The following is an 18,187-nucleotide window of genomic DNA, read 5'->3' on the forward strand; positions in this document are numbered from 1 at the left end:
AGGGAAGAGGCCCTGGACTGAGACCAAGGATTTACATATGAGTGACACTAACACTGTTCATCACATGGCTCCTTGTTAAGGAGCCATAGGCAGGGAGACATTCTTGGGAGTTTATTTACAATAGTGAACATTATGTACAAGTGATCAACACTTGCACCCAGGCTGCACAGCTTCATCTTATCCTTCCTAATCCTGCCGCTACATCTTGGTGCTCCCACAACATCCACAGCAGAGGTGGAGGCAGCCTGCTGACTGCTACGCCCTGTCTGTGATGACCTCGGTGGGCGTTCTCTGGAGGGCCGAGACCTGGAGGGCCCCAGTCTGCTTTCGAGGTCCTGCTGTGGCACTCTTCTCAGCCTGTGGAGCCGGAGCTGCTGGGGTCACGGGAAGAGAGGGTTCAGATGGTCTGGACACTCCCAGAGTCACCTGGGTGGATGGCTCCAGGGTGTGCACCTGCTGATTCTCTTCCATATGGGTGCCTGACAGCCCCTGGCTGACTCCGTGAGGAAAAGGGGTAGCTGAAGTGAGCCTTCTCATGTTGACATTGTTGGAGGCCAAATATGGTGTCAGCGATTCAGTTTAGCCCTCGCATCAGTGCAAGGCCGATGTCCTGGACCAAGGTCTCTATGATGGCTGCCATCCTACAAGTGTTGACCTCAGTGTGTTGGCATGCCGATGCCACCATCTCAGACTGAAGGCGGACGGACACCTCCATTGTGCCTTGCAATCTGAGGAGTGCAGCAGACATCCCTTCCTGGCGTTCCCAAGTTTGCCTTTGCAGCTCCAGAAACTGAGGTATGACCGAGTCCAGAGGCTCGTCATCTGACTTGGACTCAGCAGATTTCTAGCCTCTGGCAGTCCTCTGAGTGCCAGAAACCTGGCAAGTCCCTGCCACCACCTGCTGTGGATCAGACAGTGCAATGTGCTCACCAGGCCGTGATCCTGAGGCTACTCGAAAGCTAGGTCCCACCGAGGTGTGTGTCTCTGTGCTGGTGGAGGGTAGGGGTGAACGTTATGATGTGTCTTCAGTGAGGGTGCCTTCAGTTTCTTCTTCCAAGGTGTTTTTGGGGCTTGATTGGAGGCCCTGGGTCGCGGACTCTGTCGGCTGTTTCCCAGAAGTGCCTGTAAAAGCAAAGAGAGATAATTAGTGCATGTCAGTGGCCTGTGAAACAGGACACATCACTCACAGCATGGTTGTCTGATGGATGTTGCACTGTGGATCCTCACTTGTTAGAGCACTGCCGACCTCACCGTCAGCACAGGAATGGTCCAGATCTTCGCTGGCCAGCTGGATGACCATTTTCAACATCCGTGAAAACCTTGATTTCAGGCATTCCTCCACCAGTCTACGACCTCTCCCTCTTGTTGTGTGCCAGTTTATCTTGCATGAATGTAAATGGAGAGAGTGTAAGTGGGATGCCTGGCAGACCAGGTGTTAAGTATGCCTGACGTGTGGGTGGTGAATGGTCTCATGGACGGGATGAGGACAATGATGGTATGTGTGAGACAGTGAATGGTGATGTCCCTTGAACTGGCAGTGAATGTGATCCCTGTGGATGTGTGAAGGGTTTATGATTGTGAATTGAGAATGATGAGAAGTGTGACTTATCCTGGCAGAACGGAGTTCATCCTTCATTCTCTTTCGGCACTGGATGGCTATCCTCTTTTGCAGGGTGTTGGCACTAACCACTGCTGCCGCCGCCTCCTAAGCCGGATTGGTGATGTTGCTGCCCCTCCTGCAGCCAGAGCAGGGGTAGAGGACATCATGGCGAGCCTCCACGGTGTCCAAAAGGCACTCGAGGGATATGTCACTAAACTGGGGTGGGGCGGCTGCAGTTTTCTTGCCTTTCAGGGTCACGTCTTCTGTGCAGGAGTCCTGGCTTCCAGCACTGAGGTGCGCGCACAGCTGCACATTAAATAGGGTATCCGGCGTGATGAAGCAGCGAGGTGATGGTATGGTGGGTGAATGAGAGTCCGCCCGCCTTCAAAACAGTGTGTTTCCAGGGAATGCATGATGAATGAGGCAGGATTGGGACGACACTGCGTGAGAACCCGCCATTGCAGCCAGTGAGAAAAACATTTTTCCCACCCGCTACTACACTTAGTGCAAATCTGGGATGAGTCCGCCCCCTTGATTCCCCCATCAATAAAAAAATCAGCCTTGAATATATTCAATGATCCAGCATTCACTACTCACTGGGGAAGAGAATTCCAAAGACTAACAACTCTTTGAGAGAAGAAATTTCTCCTCATATCTGTCTTAAATGGGAAATGCCTTATTAGGTAACTATGCCCCCTAGTTCCAGATTCCCCAATGAGGGAAGCATTTACCCTGTCGAGCCCCCTCAGAATCTTATACTTTTCAATCATATCGCATCTCATTTTTCTAAACTCCAATGAGTCTCGGCTCAATCTGCACAACATTTCTTCATAAGACAACCTCTTCATCCCAGGAATCAGCCTAGCAAACTTCCAATGCATGTTTATCCTTCCTTAAGTAAGGAGCCCAAAACTGTACACAGTACTCCAAGTGAGTTCTCACCAATGCCCTGTACAGTTGTAGCATGACTGCCCGACTTTTAGATGTCACCCACCCCTTGCGATAAAAGCCAATATTCCATTTGCCTTCGTAATCACTTGCTGTACCTGCATGTCAACTTTTTGTGATTTATGTACAAGGACACCCAGGTGCCTCTGTACCACAGCATTCTGCAGTCACCATCCATTTAAATAATATTCTGCTTAATTATTCTTGCCAAAGTGGACAACCTCACATTTTCCCACATTATAGTCAATTTGCCAAATTTTTGCTCACTCACTTGACCTATTCATATAGCTTTGTAGAATCTTTGTATCCTCCTTACAACTTGCTTTCTTACTCACTCTTGTATCATTTGCAAATTTGGCTACAATACACCCAGTGCCTTTGTCCAAGTCATTAATATAGATCGTAAATAGTTGAGGCACCAGCACTGATCCCTGTGGCACTCTGCTAGTTACAGTTAGCCATCCTGAAATGATGGCAACCCTTTGTTTCCTGTTAGTTAGCCAATGCTCTATCCATGTAAACTTATCACCCCAACACCACGGGCGGAACTTTCCTGCCCCGACCAACATCATCGCAGGCGGGACGGGAAAATTTGGAGAGCGGTTGACTTTTAACGGGTCTCCAAATTTTCCCACCCCGCCCACAACAATGCCCACTGGTGGCAGGACTGGAAAATCCCGGCCCATGAGCTCCTATCTTGTGCAGTAACCTTTTATGTGGCACCTTATTGAATGCCTTTTGGAAATCCAAATACACGACATTTACTGGTACCCATTTATCCATCCTGCTTGGTACATCTTCAAAGAACTCTAATAAATTTGTCAAACACTGTTTCCCTTTCTCAAAAAATGCTGACTCTTTCTGATTAGATTATGATTTTCTAAATGTCCAGCAACTACCTCCTTCATAAGGATTCTAGTATTTTCCTAATGACAGACATTCGGCTAACTGACCTATAGTTTCCTTCTTTCTGTCTCCCTCCTTTCTTGAATTAGCAGTTTTACATTAGCAGTTTTCCAATCTGCTGGAATCTTTCCAGAGTTGAGGGAATTTTGTAAGATTGCAACTAATGCATCCACTATCTCTTGCAGCCACTTCTTTTAAGACCCTAGGATGCAGGCCATCAGTTACAGGGGAATTTGTCAGCCTTTTGTCCCATTAATTTTCCTAGTACTACTTCTCTAGTTATAGTGATTGTTTAATGTTCTCCTTCCCTTTTGCTTCTTGATTTTATTCTAAAATTAAGATGTCTTCTACTGTGAAAACATACGAAATACTTGTTCAAAGTGTCAGCCATTTCTTTGTTTCCCATCATTAATTCCACAGTCTCACTCTTTAGGGGACCAACCTTTGCTTGAGGTATTCTTTTCCTTTTTTATACTTATCGAGGGATCTACTGACTGTTTTTATATTTCTCATTAGTATTTTTCTCTCATCCTCAAATTTACCTCTATTATTTTTTAGCCATATTTTGCTGATTTCTAAAATGTTCCCAATTCTCTGGCTGACCACTAATCTTTGCAGCATTATAAGGCTTTTCTTTCAATTTGATATCATTCTTAACTTCCTTATTCAGCCACAGATGGTGCACCCTTCTAGTAGAATGTTTCTTTCTCAATAGGATATATCTTTGTTGAGAGAGTTATATGTCCTAGGTCCAACCATCTTCAGCTGCATCATCAATGACCTTCCTTCCATCATAAGGTCAGAAGTGGGGATGTTCACTGATGATTGCACAATGTTCAGCACTAATTGCGACTCCTCAGATACTGAAGCAGTCCATGTCCAAATGCAGCAAGACCTGGACAATATCCAGGTTTGGGCTGACAAGTGGCAAGTAACATTCACGCCACACAAGTGCCAGGCAACAACCATCTCCAACAAGAGAGAATCTAACCATCGCGCCTTGACATTCAATGGTATTACCATTGGTGAATCCTCCACAATCAACATCCTGAGGATCACCATTGACCAGAAACTGAACTGGACTAGCCGTATAAATACTGTGGCAACAAGAGCAGGTCAGAGACTAGGAATCCCACGGCGAGTAACTCACCTCCTGACTCCCCAAAGCCTGTTCATTATCTACAGGGCACAAGTCAGGAGTGTGATAGAATTCTTCCTCACTTGTCTGGACGAGTTCAGCTCCAACAACACTCAAGAAGCTTGACACCATCCAGGACAAAGCAGCTTGTTTGATTGGCACCTCTTCCACAAACATTCACTCCCTCCACCACCGGCCAACAGTGGCTGCAGTGTGTACCATCTACAAAATGTACTGCAGAAACTCACCAGGGCTCCATAGGCAGCACCTTCCAAACCCACAACCATTACCATCTAGAAGGACAAAGGCAGCAGATACATGGGAACACCACCACCTGCAATTTCCCCTTCAAATCACTCGCCATCCTGATTTAGGAATATATCTCTGTTCCTTCATGTCATTGGGTCAAAATCCTGGAACTCCCTCCCTAACAGCACTGTGGGTGTATCCGCACCACAGGACTGCGGCGGTTCAAGAAGGCAGCCCACCACCACCTTCTCAAGAACAATTAGGGATGGGCAATAAATGCTGGCCTAGCCAACGATACCCACATCCCGTAAATGAATAAAAAAAACTTCTTAAATGTCTGCTACTGCTTCTCCACCATCTTATCCTTGAACCTATTTTCCCATTCCACTTTAGCCAACTCAGTTTTCATATCCTTATAATTGCCTATATTTGAGTTGAAGATTCTATTTTCAGGCCCACATTTCTCACCCTCAAACTGAATGTGAAATTCTATCATGTTATGATAGCTCTTACCTAGGATCCTTTACTATGAGGTCATTAATTAACTCTGCTTCAGTACACATTACCAGGTCTAAAATAACCTGCTCCCTGATTGGATCCAGAACTTATTTCTCTAAGAAGCTGTCTCATATATTCCAATCTATAAGCTGATGAAAATCACCCATGGTTATTGCAGTTCCTTCCTTACAAGCCCACAACGTTTCTTTACTTATACTCTGTCCTACAGTGTAGCTACTGTCAGGGGACCAACATCTACTTCCACCAGTAACTATTTGCCTTTGCTATTTCTAACCTCCAACCAAATTTAATTATGTGTTTCACTATATATAACAAATTTATATATTTTTAGAATTCCAGTTCTTGAACAAGAGAATGGTCATCAAGTGAAAAGGTTCAAATATCCTGGGGTTCAGATTATCTCTAATTTATCAGGTTTGTGCGAAATTAATTACTCAGGTGCCTTGATCTGGACCAGTTTCATTTTTTGAGAGTAAAATTAATGTACTTCATGTGCTGGATCAATTCGCATGCTCACAATAATCTTTACATATGGAATCAAACAAATCATTGACTTTGACAAGAAGCATCTGTTAAAAAGTGGAACAGTGGAATTTGGGTTTCAAAATTTTATACACCCTATTAGGCATCACACACAAATGGTGCAGACCTTCAGACATGTGGGAGGAACTGCAACCAGCTGGACTTCAGTGACACAGGGGAATTGTAGCTCAGTTTCCTTAATAAGCATGTCTGTATAATAGCCTGGAAATAGTTCCAGTAAGAAGTATTTTCTTATCTACCACACAGGGCAAACCTGAAAAGCAGTGAAACAGAAAATGAAAATACCATGACAGATCTTGTAAGTCACAATGCTGTCCGTTCCTGAATTGGTAGAACCACTCACAATTGCACCAGAGTGTTTGAAGAGAAAAGCAGGGTAGGGTAAAATTGTCTAATCAACTTGAGGATTGTGAAATTTATTCTGTTAGAGGAGGGAAAAATAACATAATCGCACCTCTCAAATTTAGAAAGCATTTCACATCAAACAAATTGCTTTGGAGTGCAGCCACTATTATTGTGAGTTCTGCATGTCGCAAGGCCCACAAACAGCAATGAGATGAATGGATCAGCTTATTTTTGGTATTATTGATTGAGGGAACAATGTTGGCCTGAAACCAAGAAAATCTCTGTTCATCTTGAATAGTGCCATGGGATCTTTAACATCTATCTGGACAGACAAACAAGTCCATTTGTGGTTTAACATCTCATCTGAAGGATAGCAGCTCTGACAATGCAACACTCCTTCACTGCTGCATTGAACTATCAGCTCAAATTACGGGCTGACATTCTGGAGGACCAAAATCAAAAGGACATGGATACAAGAGCTGAGTGCTAGAGGAAAGCAACTGCCCTAAAAATCAAGGCAACATTCAATTGATATGAAACAAAGGGGACCTAGAATCATTTTTTTTTATTCATTCAAGGGATGTGGGCGTCGCTGGCTAGGCTAGCATTTATTGCCTATCCCTAGTTGCTCTTGAGAAGGTGGTGGTGAGCTGCCTTTTTGAACCACTGTAGCCAATGTGGTATAGGTACACCCACAGTGCTGTTAGGGAGGGAGTTCCAGGATTTTGACCCAGTGACAGCGAAGGAACGGCAATGGTGATATATTTCCAAGTCAGGATGGTGAGTGGCTTGGAGGGGAACTTCCAGGTGGTGGCCCCGAAGCGTTTTGTTGGGGAATCAGTGATGGTGGTGCTGTAGAAGGTCACAGAAAATGAATGAGCTTTCTCACCTTTAAGGTAGACATTATCTGGCACTTAGATGGCACAGACATTACCTACATTGTTATAGCCCAAACCTGGATATTGCTGAAGTTCTCTGTAAGCTGGCATGGGCTGCATTTTTTGGCAGATATATGAAAGGAGCTAAACACTTAAGTTTTCTACTGTGACCACATTCTTCAGGGGTCAGGTATCATTCCAGGCACCACCACCTTCTGGGTTCAAAGGCAGCACCTTCCAAACCCACGACAACTACCATCTAGAAGGACAAGGACAGCAGATACATGGGAACACCACAACCACCTGGAAGTTCCCCTCCAAGCCACTCATCCTGACTTGGAAATATATCTCCGTTCCCTCAATGTCGCTGGGTCAAAATCCTGGAACTCCCTCCTTAACAGCACTGTGGGTGCAGCATGGACTGCAGCATTTCAAGAATGCAGCTCACCACCACCTTCTCAAGGGCAATTAGGGATGGGCAATAAATGCTAGCCTAGCCAGCGACACCCACATTCCTTGAATGAATAAAATAAATGATTCCAGGCACAGAAGGCATTCAATTTTTCTAGGTCTCCTTCGTTTCATATCAAGTGAACGTTGCCTTGATTTTTAGGGCAGTTGCTCTCCTCTAGCACTCAGCTCTAGTATCCATGTCCTTATGATTTTAGTTCTCCAGAATGTCAGCCCGTAATTTGGGCTGATAGTTCAATGTAGCAGTGAAGGAGTGTTGCATTGTCAGAGCCGCTATCCTTCAGATGAGATGTTAAACCATGAATGGACTTGTTTGTCTGTTCAGATAGATGTTAAAGATCCCATGGCACTACTCAAGGTGAACAGAGATTTTCTTGGTTTCAGGCCAACATTGTTCCCTCAATCTATAATACCAAAAATAAGCTGATCCATTCATCTCATTGCTGACTGCACTTCAAAGCAATTAATTTGATGTGAAGTGCTTTCTAAATTTCAGAGAGGTGCAATATGTTATTTTTCCCTCCAGCATTGTGGGAGCTATTTATCTATCATCACAAGGATTACAACAGTTTAAGGCAGCCCAACCCCACTAACTTCTGAATAGCTAAGGATGGGCAATAAATGTGGCCTTGCAAGTGTCTACCACCTCCTGATAACAAGTTTTAAAAATTCACCACAATGGAGTGGGAGGCCTGGTGCAGTATGGAGATTGGCAGATGATTCAATCTCCCTAAATTAAACTAAAATAAGGTCACACCACAATGAATCCAGGCTGGAAGATGGATTAGAGGATTCCATAGCTTAGTGATGAGGAATAAGGGAGGCACACTCTGCCATATGCTTGGTGGAGCCTAGAAAATCCAAATTGCTACGCATCTATGAGAGAGTAAAATATGCGGGCAGGCTGGAGTTCTAGGCCTGGATTTTCATCCTTGAAGCGGGAAGGGGGAGTCAGGAAAATTCCCGGCTCGACCTGCCCGCCTCAGGGGAAAGTGCCCACAAAGGCAGGATCTTCAATGTTGCAAGCTGGAGTTGAACCAGCTGACCTGGAAAGAAGTGTGGAAGCAGGTATAGGAGCTGCTGGGTGTGGAGGCGGGCTGCTTAAAGGCCCTCTTTGGTGCTGCGGGACTATGTCCCAATGAAAAATACACAAAGGCCCTCCAACCCTCACCCCTCACACCCCCTTCACCCTCCGAACACTCCCATTCCAGGCCAGCTCAAGCCTCTTCGCCTACCCTCTATGCCCCTCAGGCCCCCTATTAGACCATAAGACGTAGGAACAGAAGTAGGCCATTCGGACCATTGAGTCTGCTCTGCCATTCATTGAGATCATGGCTGATCTGATAATCCTCAACTCCACTTTCCTGCCTTTTCATCATAACCCTTGATTCCCTTACTGATTAAAAATCTGTCTATCTCAGCCTTGAATATACTTAATGACCCAGCCTCTACAGCCCTTGGTATGCCAAGCGCTGCCCTTCCACCCACCCCCCTGTCTCCTGATGCTCCTATGCCAAGCTCTGCACTTCCACCCAGCTCAAGCCTCTCATGCCCGCATGCCAAGCTCTGCCTTATGTCCCCTCATGCCCCCTATGCCAAGCACTGGCATTTCCATGTCCACTTCCACTGGCGCTGTACAATTTCTAGAACCAATGAACACCATAATGTACAGTAGGATCTTAGCTCTCAGCCAAACCTCATTATGTACGGTTGGTTGAGAGCCCAGACAGCTGTTTATGTAAAAGAACGCCTGCTTCCCAGAGGAGACATTGTTTGATTGACAGTTCAGTGCTCTCTGATCTCTGCAGTCAATTTCACAATGTTTGTTGACATTAGTTAAGTGGTTTCAAGGGTTTGTGATTTTTGAAGCTTCAAAGGGCCTGGATGATTGACCCTTTTATTAGCTTCGGCCAGATTTTTTTTCCCATAGGAGAAATTTATCAATGGATTATATTTTCCAAAGTTTTTTTTTAAACAGATCCCATTATATACTATGCTGTTCATTGGTTCTAGAGAGTGTACAGTGGGTCAATGGTCAATGGGCATGGAAGTGCTAGGGTTTGGCTTGGGGGCATGAGGGGTTATAGGGGGTGAGTGGAAAGCACAGCTTGGCATGGGGGCATGAGAGGAGATGAGGGTAGATGGAAGGGCAGAGATGGCACTGGGGACGTGAACTTGACTTTTAAAAGGTCCCCTCATGCACACTAGGGTTCACGACCCCTCTAAGGGGCCATGAACCATGACTCTTTAAAAACCTCACCAACTCAATGAAAAATGTGGAGGAGTGGGAGATACCTATCTCCACAACGGAGCCAGCCAGATCAGGAGTGCCAGATGCGGGCTTTTAACAGGAAGCAGTCTGTACCCTTTAAAGGCGTCCGGAAAATTAGACAGCCTGGGGATGGGGTATAGAACTTAGGAGTGGGAGTAGGACATTCAGCCCTTTGAGCCTGCTCTGCCATTCAATAAGATCATGGCTGATCTGCTTGTGTCTCAAGCCCACTTTGCCGTCTGTCCCCCATAACCCTCGACTCCCTTGTCTATCAAAAATCTGTCTAACTCTGTCTTGAATAAATTCAATGACCCAGCCTCCACTACTTTCTGCAGAAAAGAATTCCACATACTAGCTACCCTTTGAGAGTAAAAAATTCCTTATCTCCATCCTCTTATTCTTAAATTGTGTTCCCTGGTTCTAGTCTCTCCCAAAAGTGGAAACATCCTCCCAATATCTACCCAACTCAACCAGCCTCAGTGAAAATCGAGGCCCTTGTCTCAGCAGCCTTTAAGGACCATTTGGGTTATGACAAAATGCTCTAGCTTGGCCATGAAAACATTACTCCCACCTGCTTCCAGGACAAGGCACGTGCAAATGTGGTCAATGCTTTGAATGAAAAGCACTCAGCTCCAAATATTATGTAAGAACAGGTGATCTACAGATGGAGAATAAAAATATCAGGCATTCAGTGTGACACCTCTCACTGAGAAAACAAGTGACCTCACATACTTCAGTTTGCAGCAATCCTACAGACCTGCTTGAGTGGAACCTGCAATAGCACTGAGAGCGAGGCAAATGTCAGAATAGTGTTGAAGATACAAAATTCCTCTGTTATTTTTAATTCTCACCAGCAAATTTATTGAACACCAGTTGATTGTTTAGGTAATGAAGGTTTGAGCTGTCAAGCAACTTAATTTTAAACAAAATATAAATTTCAAAGGAAATTCTTGAGCAATGTAGTAATTATACAATTGCAGACAACAATTTAAACTATTAAAAGAAAAAAATTACTTTCACACTAACACTGCATACATGAAACTGTAGCAAGATCAATTTTGTATTCACAACTGCAATTTGAAGTCAAGTCTTGAGAGATCATACCAATAGCCTTAAACTTTCAGGTTTGCTTAGAAAAATAATTTATTTCTCCTCATCTAATGCACAAGTTCATCATTTATAATTCCGAATGCACTTTTAGTTGGCCCCTAGAAAACAAAGTGTAAAGAAACGGAAGAACTTCCATGCAACTTACAAAAGCTTGTGCTCTCAGTCAGAGAATGGCTGAGGTATTGTTCTGAGAATTGTTCTCTCTCACTCATGGGAGCAGCTGTTAAGAGACTGTTGTGTTATATTGACTCCTTCAGCTATAATTTAAAAACAAAACCAAAACTATCAAAGTTCTAGAACCAGGCACACTCAACAATTACAACAGCCTTTATTTTCAAACCTCTTGCCATTCCAAACTGAGATGACTGAGAATTATTGTTTCCTGTCTAACATCTTGTTTGTTACTATGCAGGATTTAACATTTTCAATTGCATAACAAAACAGAATTACCTGGAAAAACTCAGCAGGTCTGGCAGCATTGGTGGAGAAGAAAAGAGTTGACGTTTCTGTTGTGTTCTGTTGAAGGGTCATGAGGACTCGAAACGTCAACTCTTTTCTTCTCCGCCGATGCTGCCAGACCTGCTGAGTTTTTCCAGGTAATTCTGTTTTTGTTTTGGATTTCCAGCATCCGCAGTTTTTTGTTTTTATCTCTGTGTTTAATTGACTGCTACTCCTCTTTAAGAAATGCCTACCTTGAAGAAGTACAAAGTTCTGTTGAAGGGTCATGAGGACTCGAAACGTCAACTCTTTTCTTCTCCGCCGATGCTGCCAGACCTGCTGAGTTTTTCCAGGTAATTCTGTTTTTGTTTTGGATTTCCAGCATCCGCAGTTTTTTGTTTTTATATTTTCAATTGCATGTCTGGCACATTGACCCAATATTTACAGTGAAGTGCGGAAGAAGTGAGGGTGCTTGTCTGCAACAGGGAAAGCAGAAGTCTTGCCGAGTTAAACAGCAGAACCTCTATCGTTTTTTTTTACTGTTTCCTGCCCAGCAGTTAGTAAATGGAGAGGCTGGCTGTCTGTTAGGCAGGAAAGCTAGTGTTAGAAAGCCACAAGGCAGAATGGCTGGGGACAGTCCCCAGCAATTAGAAAACATCGGGGCTTAACAGGTTGGGTGTAGAGAGCTGCAGCAAAGCGGGAGAGAGGGAAAGATCAGGTGCAGTGATTGGAATCAGCAAATTGTGGAGGGGCCATTTGAGGGGAGAGAGGTCAATCGCAATGGGGTCAAGAGGTCTTGCCAGAATATTTGCTCCAGGGGCTGGAGTAAACATTCCTGTAACTCTTGGCCCTAAAAAGCACTTACCACCTGCTGGATCTACCAGCTCCTGTCTCTCCCAAGTCTCCAGAGACCAGAAAAACCCAACCAACATTTGTTAACTCTAACACCTCCCAAAATCTGAGGAATGGAGTCTCATTAATATATTGTAATAACAGAATGGCCTCCGCGGAACAGGTTACTCAGACACTCACAAACCCTCCACAATTAAATTGGAAGTAGGCGCATTTGCAGCAGGCTGGGGTCAGTTACCAATTTAACACCCCAGCCCCCGCCAATGGTCCTCTACCACCCATCTGGAGGGCGGGGTAAAAGTAGCACCCCGTCACCACCTCCCAATGTTGTAGGATGTTTACTATCGGAGTGAAAGAAAGGAAAAAAAAGACAGACTGCATTCATACAGTGCCTTTTATGACCTCCGGATCATTCCGATGCTTTACAGCCAATGAAGGCTGGAATTTTCCAGGCCCCCTCACAACCGCTTTGCAACCTGTTAATGGAATGCAGATGAAGACCCTACAGGAATCGTCCACCCTGTCCAATTGTCCGTATTGCCAGTGGGATATCATGCCGGTCCAAAACATGTCAAGACCAACGTGGCATGGGACTTATCTGAAGGAGGCCTGGGGCAACCTGTGGAGATAGGGATGGAAGGTGGTAGGCCTTCAGCGACTGTGGACCCTGGAACACCATGTGCAGCAGTGGGTGGGTGGAGCATCTACCAGGTAGATCTTCCAGCTGCAGCAGCTTCCGGAAGGTGGATCATCTGTCTTCAGGATCTTCCAGGAGGTCCATCTTCTATCTTCAGGAGCGTCCAGGAGGTGGATCTTCAGCGGTGGGTCAGTTGACGTCCGGGCACCTTTTAAATATGGCACCCGGATATGTTGGCGGGGCGCAAGCCATCCAGCCTGACCCACCACACAAAACATCCAGAAACCCCCGTCTGCATAATTAATTAGGTCACGAAATACGGTGCAAATTCACACCAGCTTTCGTGGCGGGAAACACTCCGTACCCATACCTGCCCCCACCATGCGACTTAGTCCCAGAATGGAAAATTCCACCCAAAGTGCTTATCAAGTACAGATACAGTTAAAAGAAATGCGACAGCCAATTTGCACACTAAGTTGCTGATCACCAAATTCAATTCACAGCAGACACACGCCTTTATTTTCCAACAACAAACATTTGATAGTTTCCTGTTATCAATTAGATTTTTAAATGCAGCAAAACATGGACAACATTCAAGGTTTGGGTGGTAAGTGGCATGTAACATTCACGCCACACAAGTGCCAGGCATTGACCGATAAGGAAGTTATGATGAATCTGTATAAGACACTGGTTTGGCCTCAACTATGTCCACTATTGTGCCCAAAGATTCATGAGAATGCTTCCAGGGATGAGGAACTTCAGCTATGTGGATAGATTTAGAAGTTGGGCCATTCTCCTTGGAAAATAGAAGATTAAGAGGAGATTTGATAGAGGTTTTCAAAAATCATGAGGGTCTGGTCAAAGTAGACAGGGCAGAACTGTTCCTGTTGGTTGAAGGGTCGAGAACCAGCGGACACTGACTTAAGGTGACTGGCAAAAGAAGCAATGGTGACATGGGGAAAAAAGTTTTTTTTCTTACACAGCATGTGATTAGGATCTGGAATGCTCTGCCTGAGAATGTGGTGGAGGCAGATTCAACTGAAGCCTCAAAAGTGAATTGTATAATTATCCATGCAGAAATAAATTGCAGAGATACTACAGGAAAAAGCAAGGGAGTGGAAGTAGGTCAGCTGTTCTTCCAGAGAGCCAGCATGGACACAACAGGCTGAATGTTCTCCTTCAGTCATAGAGTCATAGAGGTCTACAGCATAGAAAAAGGCCCTTTGTCCCATCGAGTTCAGTGCTGCAACCATTCTATGATTTCAATGATGTCCAACAAGAGGTAATCTAACCATCTCCCCATGACATTCAATAGCATTACTATCACTGAACCCACCACAATCAACATCCTGAGGGTTACCATTGACCAGAAACTGAATGGGACAATCCACATAAATACCATGACTACAAAATGAGGTCCAAGGCTGGGATTCTGTGGGTAACTCTTTTTTGGCTGACATGGGCATGATGGGTCGAATGGCCTATTTCTGTGCTGCAAATTTCTATGATTCTATTTATCTTTCCATCTTATGGATTTAATTTTTGAAAAGTGTCAGGCTTGATTGGTTAATGACATAATTCCAAGGAAAAATAATATAACTGTCAATTTGTAACTGATTCATAATTTGGTCATAAAATACAAATACAGAAAGAAAGACTTCCATTTACATAACATTTTTCACAACTACTGGACTTCTTAAACAACTTTACAGCCAATTAAGTGCTTTTTGAATTGTAGTCACTGTTGTAATGTAGGAGATGCGGCAGCCAATATGCACTCAGCAAACTACCACAAACAGCAATGTGATAATGACCAGATCATCTGTTATTGTGATGTTGACTGAGGAATAAATATTGACCAGGATACCAGGAATAACTCCCCTGCTCTTCAAAATAGTGCCATGGAATCTTCTACATCCACCCAAGCAGGCAGATGAGGCCTTGGTTTAACGCCTCATTTGAAAGACAGCTCCTCCGACAGTGCAGTGCTCCCGCAGTCCTGCACTGGAGCGTCAGCTTTGATTTTTATGCTCAAACCCTGGAATGGGTCTTGAACTTTGAACCTTGTGATTCAGAGACGAGAGTGCTACCAACTGAGACATGGCTGACAATGCACTTCATGTTAAGTATATAACTTATTTGGCCTTTCAATCAGACCCAATGTGTAAGGCTAATTTTTTACATCACTTTTGTTTTAACTATAACACAGAAAGGATTTGTTAAAATGCCCTTGAGAAAGTCTTTTTCCCTGTCAAATTTACAAAGGCCCTTCTCAAAATTGCTGATAAGAGCTTTCAAAAGACAGGTTTTTATCACAGCTGGGGCTTGCCATGAGTACATACATTAGGGGATGGTTTAAAATCAGAGAATGGTTTTGGAGGGCAATAGTAAGTAATAGTTTGGTGTGAAAAGCATACGAGTAAGGGCTTTCTTCTATGGTAAATCATTTGCAACAAATGGGTCGTTGTAAAACATGAGCTAAGGGTTGCTTTTGGCTGAAAGAGAACCATAAACTAAAAGTACAATACAGATGCCATGTTTTTCTCAGTTAGAGAAAAGGGAAGAAAGCAGCATTGAAAACCCTGGGAAGCCTGGAGAAGCCATTTAAAAATTAATTAAAGTCATTAATTGAGCTGCCCGTCCAACCTTAACGTTGGCGGGCAGGCGAAGAGTCCAGGCGGCCTTCACATTTATCATGAAACCTCATCCACGGGCGGGATGAAGTTTCATGAAGGGTTTATAAATTAAATAAATTATTTTATTTAAGTTCATTGACACGTCCCAGCTCATGTGACATGTCTTAAAACATTTTTTTCTTACTAAAATTTTTAAAAGTCAGACTAATCTGGAGATTTCTGCGCTCTTTCGCGCGCATGCGTGAAAGTGCATAGGCCCCGACTCTCCCTCCTCCCCCCGCCCACACAGGGAGCGCTTAGCGCTTCCGGGTGCATGTCACACTGGGCGGGCCTTAATTGGCCTGCCCATGCAAAATGGCGGCGCCAGCCAATCGCGGGCGGCAATCGGTTGCGCGCTCGCCCGCGCCCGCCCAACCCTGCCAATGAGGAGAAAATTCTCCCCTTGAAAACAGTATACACAGATGACACTGAGCTCTACTTCAACACACCCTCTCTCAACCCCTTCACTGCCTCCAAATTGTTCCAGTAGGCTGGTGGAGAGGGAGGGGTGCCTCAACACCAGAAAACTCTTACAAAAATACTTGGAAAAACTCAGCAGGTCTGACAGCATCTGCAGAGAGGAACACAGTTAACGTTTCGAGTCCGTATGACTCTTCTTTTGCTTTTACCAGAAAACTCTTGTTGCTTCGGAAAGTAGGCCCTAAGTAGAACCTTAATTGGCTGATTGGCTGCTGGCTTCCATGGAGCAGGCTAATGATTTTATTTCTAATCAAGCCGTGGATAGTTACCCAAAGGTGAGAGGGCGTCAGGGAGTCGTCCCAAGGCAGCTTTCTCCTAGTTTCCCGGTTCTTCTCCCCCACCTCCAAACCTGTCACCACGGTGCCAGGAAAATTCAGCCCTTGATGTCATGTTTGACCGCAAGTTAAACTCCCAAACTACATATCCAATCCATCACCAAGAACACCTATTTCCACGTCCATAACAATCCGTCTTTGTCCCTGCCTCAGCTCATCTGCTGCTGAAACCCTCACTCATACCTATTACCGCTAGCCTTGATTATTCCAAACCATTTCTCCTCCAGTAGTACAAGAAGTTCTTCTTCTCCAACTCTGGAATCTTGTGTATCGAAATTCCCCAAGTACAGTTGCCAACCCTTCAGGATTGACTTGGGAGTCCCCAGGAATTGAAGATCAATCTCCAGGACACTGCAGTGTGTAATCCTGGAGAAAAATCACAGGGGCATTAAAAAAAGATAGGGCAGGATTTTCAGGTCATTGGGCGGGCATGGCGGGTGGGCCCAGGAGCGGCCAGGAAACGGTCCGTTTCCTGCGATTGGTTCCCGACAGCGCGCAATGGAACCTCCCTGAAGAGAGCTGCCCCAGGGAGCTGAAGAATATAAAACCCTTAAATAAAGATGTGGAAAATGTGAAAAAAATGTCCCAGATAGGACTCACTCACATGACCATAGACATAACAAAAATTCTGTCAAAACATTTTTATATTTTCAAAAATTTATGTCAGAAACCTCATCCTGCCCGTGGATGAGGTTTCCTCAAAAATGCAAAGGTCATCTGCCGATTCACCCACCCACCAACTGCAAGGTTGGACAGACAGCGAAAAATAGCCGTTAATTAATTGATTAATGGCCTTAATAGGCCTCTTAATTGTTGGTGGGTGCACTGCTGACTCTTGTGTGCGCCTGCCGACCAAAATATCTTGCGAGTGCGCGATGAGGTCAGGACGCTCGTCCGACATCATAGTGCACTATTTTACATCCGATCAGGTCAGGCGCGTGCCCGCCCGTGGGACATAAGATTCTGCCCATAGTTTTTGTTCAATTTTCTTTGAACATTTCTCTTCACCAGATATAAAAATATTGAAAATGGGAGAAAAAAATCTGTTTGGCTGTCTTACGGGTATCATCTAATTGGATGATGAGTCTTTTTGCTTTCTATTTGGTGTAGGAAAGCAGGCTGGAGCATGGGGCAACTCATGTGATGAGACCTCCAGGAATATATTTAATCACAGTTGACAACCCTATCCCTAAGCCCCACTATCCTCTTGGTCCAAGGCTCCGAAATTCCCTCCATAAGCCTCTCCCTAACATAGGAAGGAACAGGATTAGGCCATTCAGCCTGTTGAGCCTCCCCCGCCATTCAATTTGACCATGGTTGATCATCTACCTCAATGCTGCCTTCCTGCAACACCTCCATATCCCATGTCATTGGTCTCCATAAATCTATCGATTTCTGTCTTGAACACGCTCTATGATTGAGCTTCCATAGTCCTCTGGGATAGAGAATTCCAAAGATTCACCACCCTGTGAGTGAATAAATTACTCTTCATGTCAGTCTGAAATGACCTATCCCATATCCTGAGATTACGTCCCCTGGTTTTAGACTCATCGGCTAGGGGAAACATTTTATCAACATCCACTCTGTCATGCCCTGTAAGAATTTTGTAAGTTTCGATGAGGTTACCCCTCATTCTTCGAAGCTCCAGGGAATACCGACCCAGCCTCCTCAATCTCTCCTCATAAAACAATCCCGTCATTCCAGGGATTAACCTGGTGAACCTCCGTTGCACTCCTTCCATGGCAAGTATATCCTTCCCTAGATAAGGCAACCAAAACTATACACAATACT

The 18,187-nt window shown here is 44.6% G+C and overlaps 1 protein-coding gene across 7 annotated transcripts in view; it reads right to left on the reverse strand.

Moving 5' to 3' along the window:
* The window catches only part of LOC144677377 (cAMP-responsive element modulator-like), a 146,332-nt gene that overhangs the window by 35,298 nt on the left and 92,847 nt on the right, over positions 1–18,187 (reverse strand). The window contains exon 2 of one of the 7 annotated variants that reach the window (XM_078537521.1): positions 11,125–11,236. The exons of the other annotated variants lie outside the window; for them this stretch is intronic. Within the exon in view, the coding sequence (XP_078393647.1) occupies positions 11,125–11,191 (67 nt within the window). The 5' untranslated portion in view covers positions 11,192–11,236. The remainder of the gene's footprint in view (positions 1–11,124; positions 11,237–18,187) is intronic. 7 annotated transcript variants of the gene reach the window in all.

Source organism: Cetorhinus maximus, chromosome 3, assembly GCF_964194155.1.
Source record: "Cetorhinus maximus chromosome 3, sCetMax3.hap1.1, whole genome shotgun sequence".
NCBI lineage: Eukaryota > Metazoa > Chordata > Chondrichthyes > Lamniformes > Cetorhinidae > Cetorhinus > Cetorhinus maximus.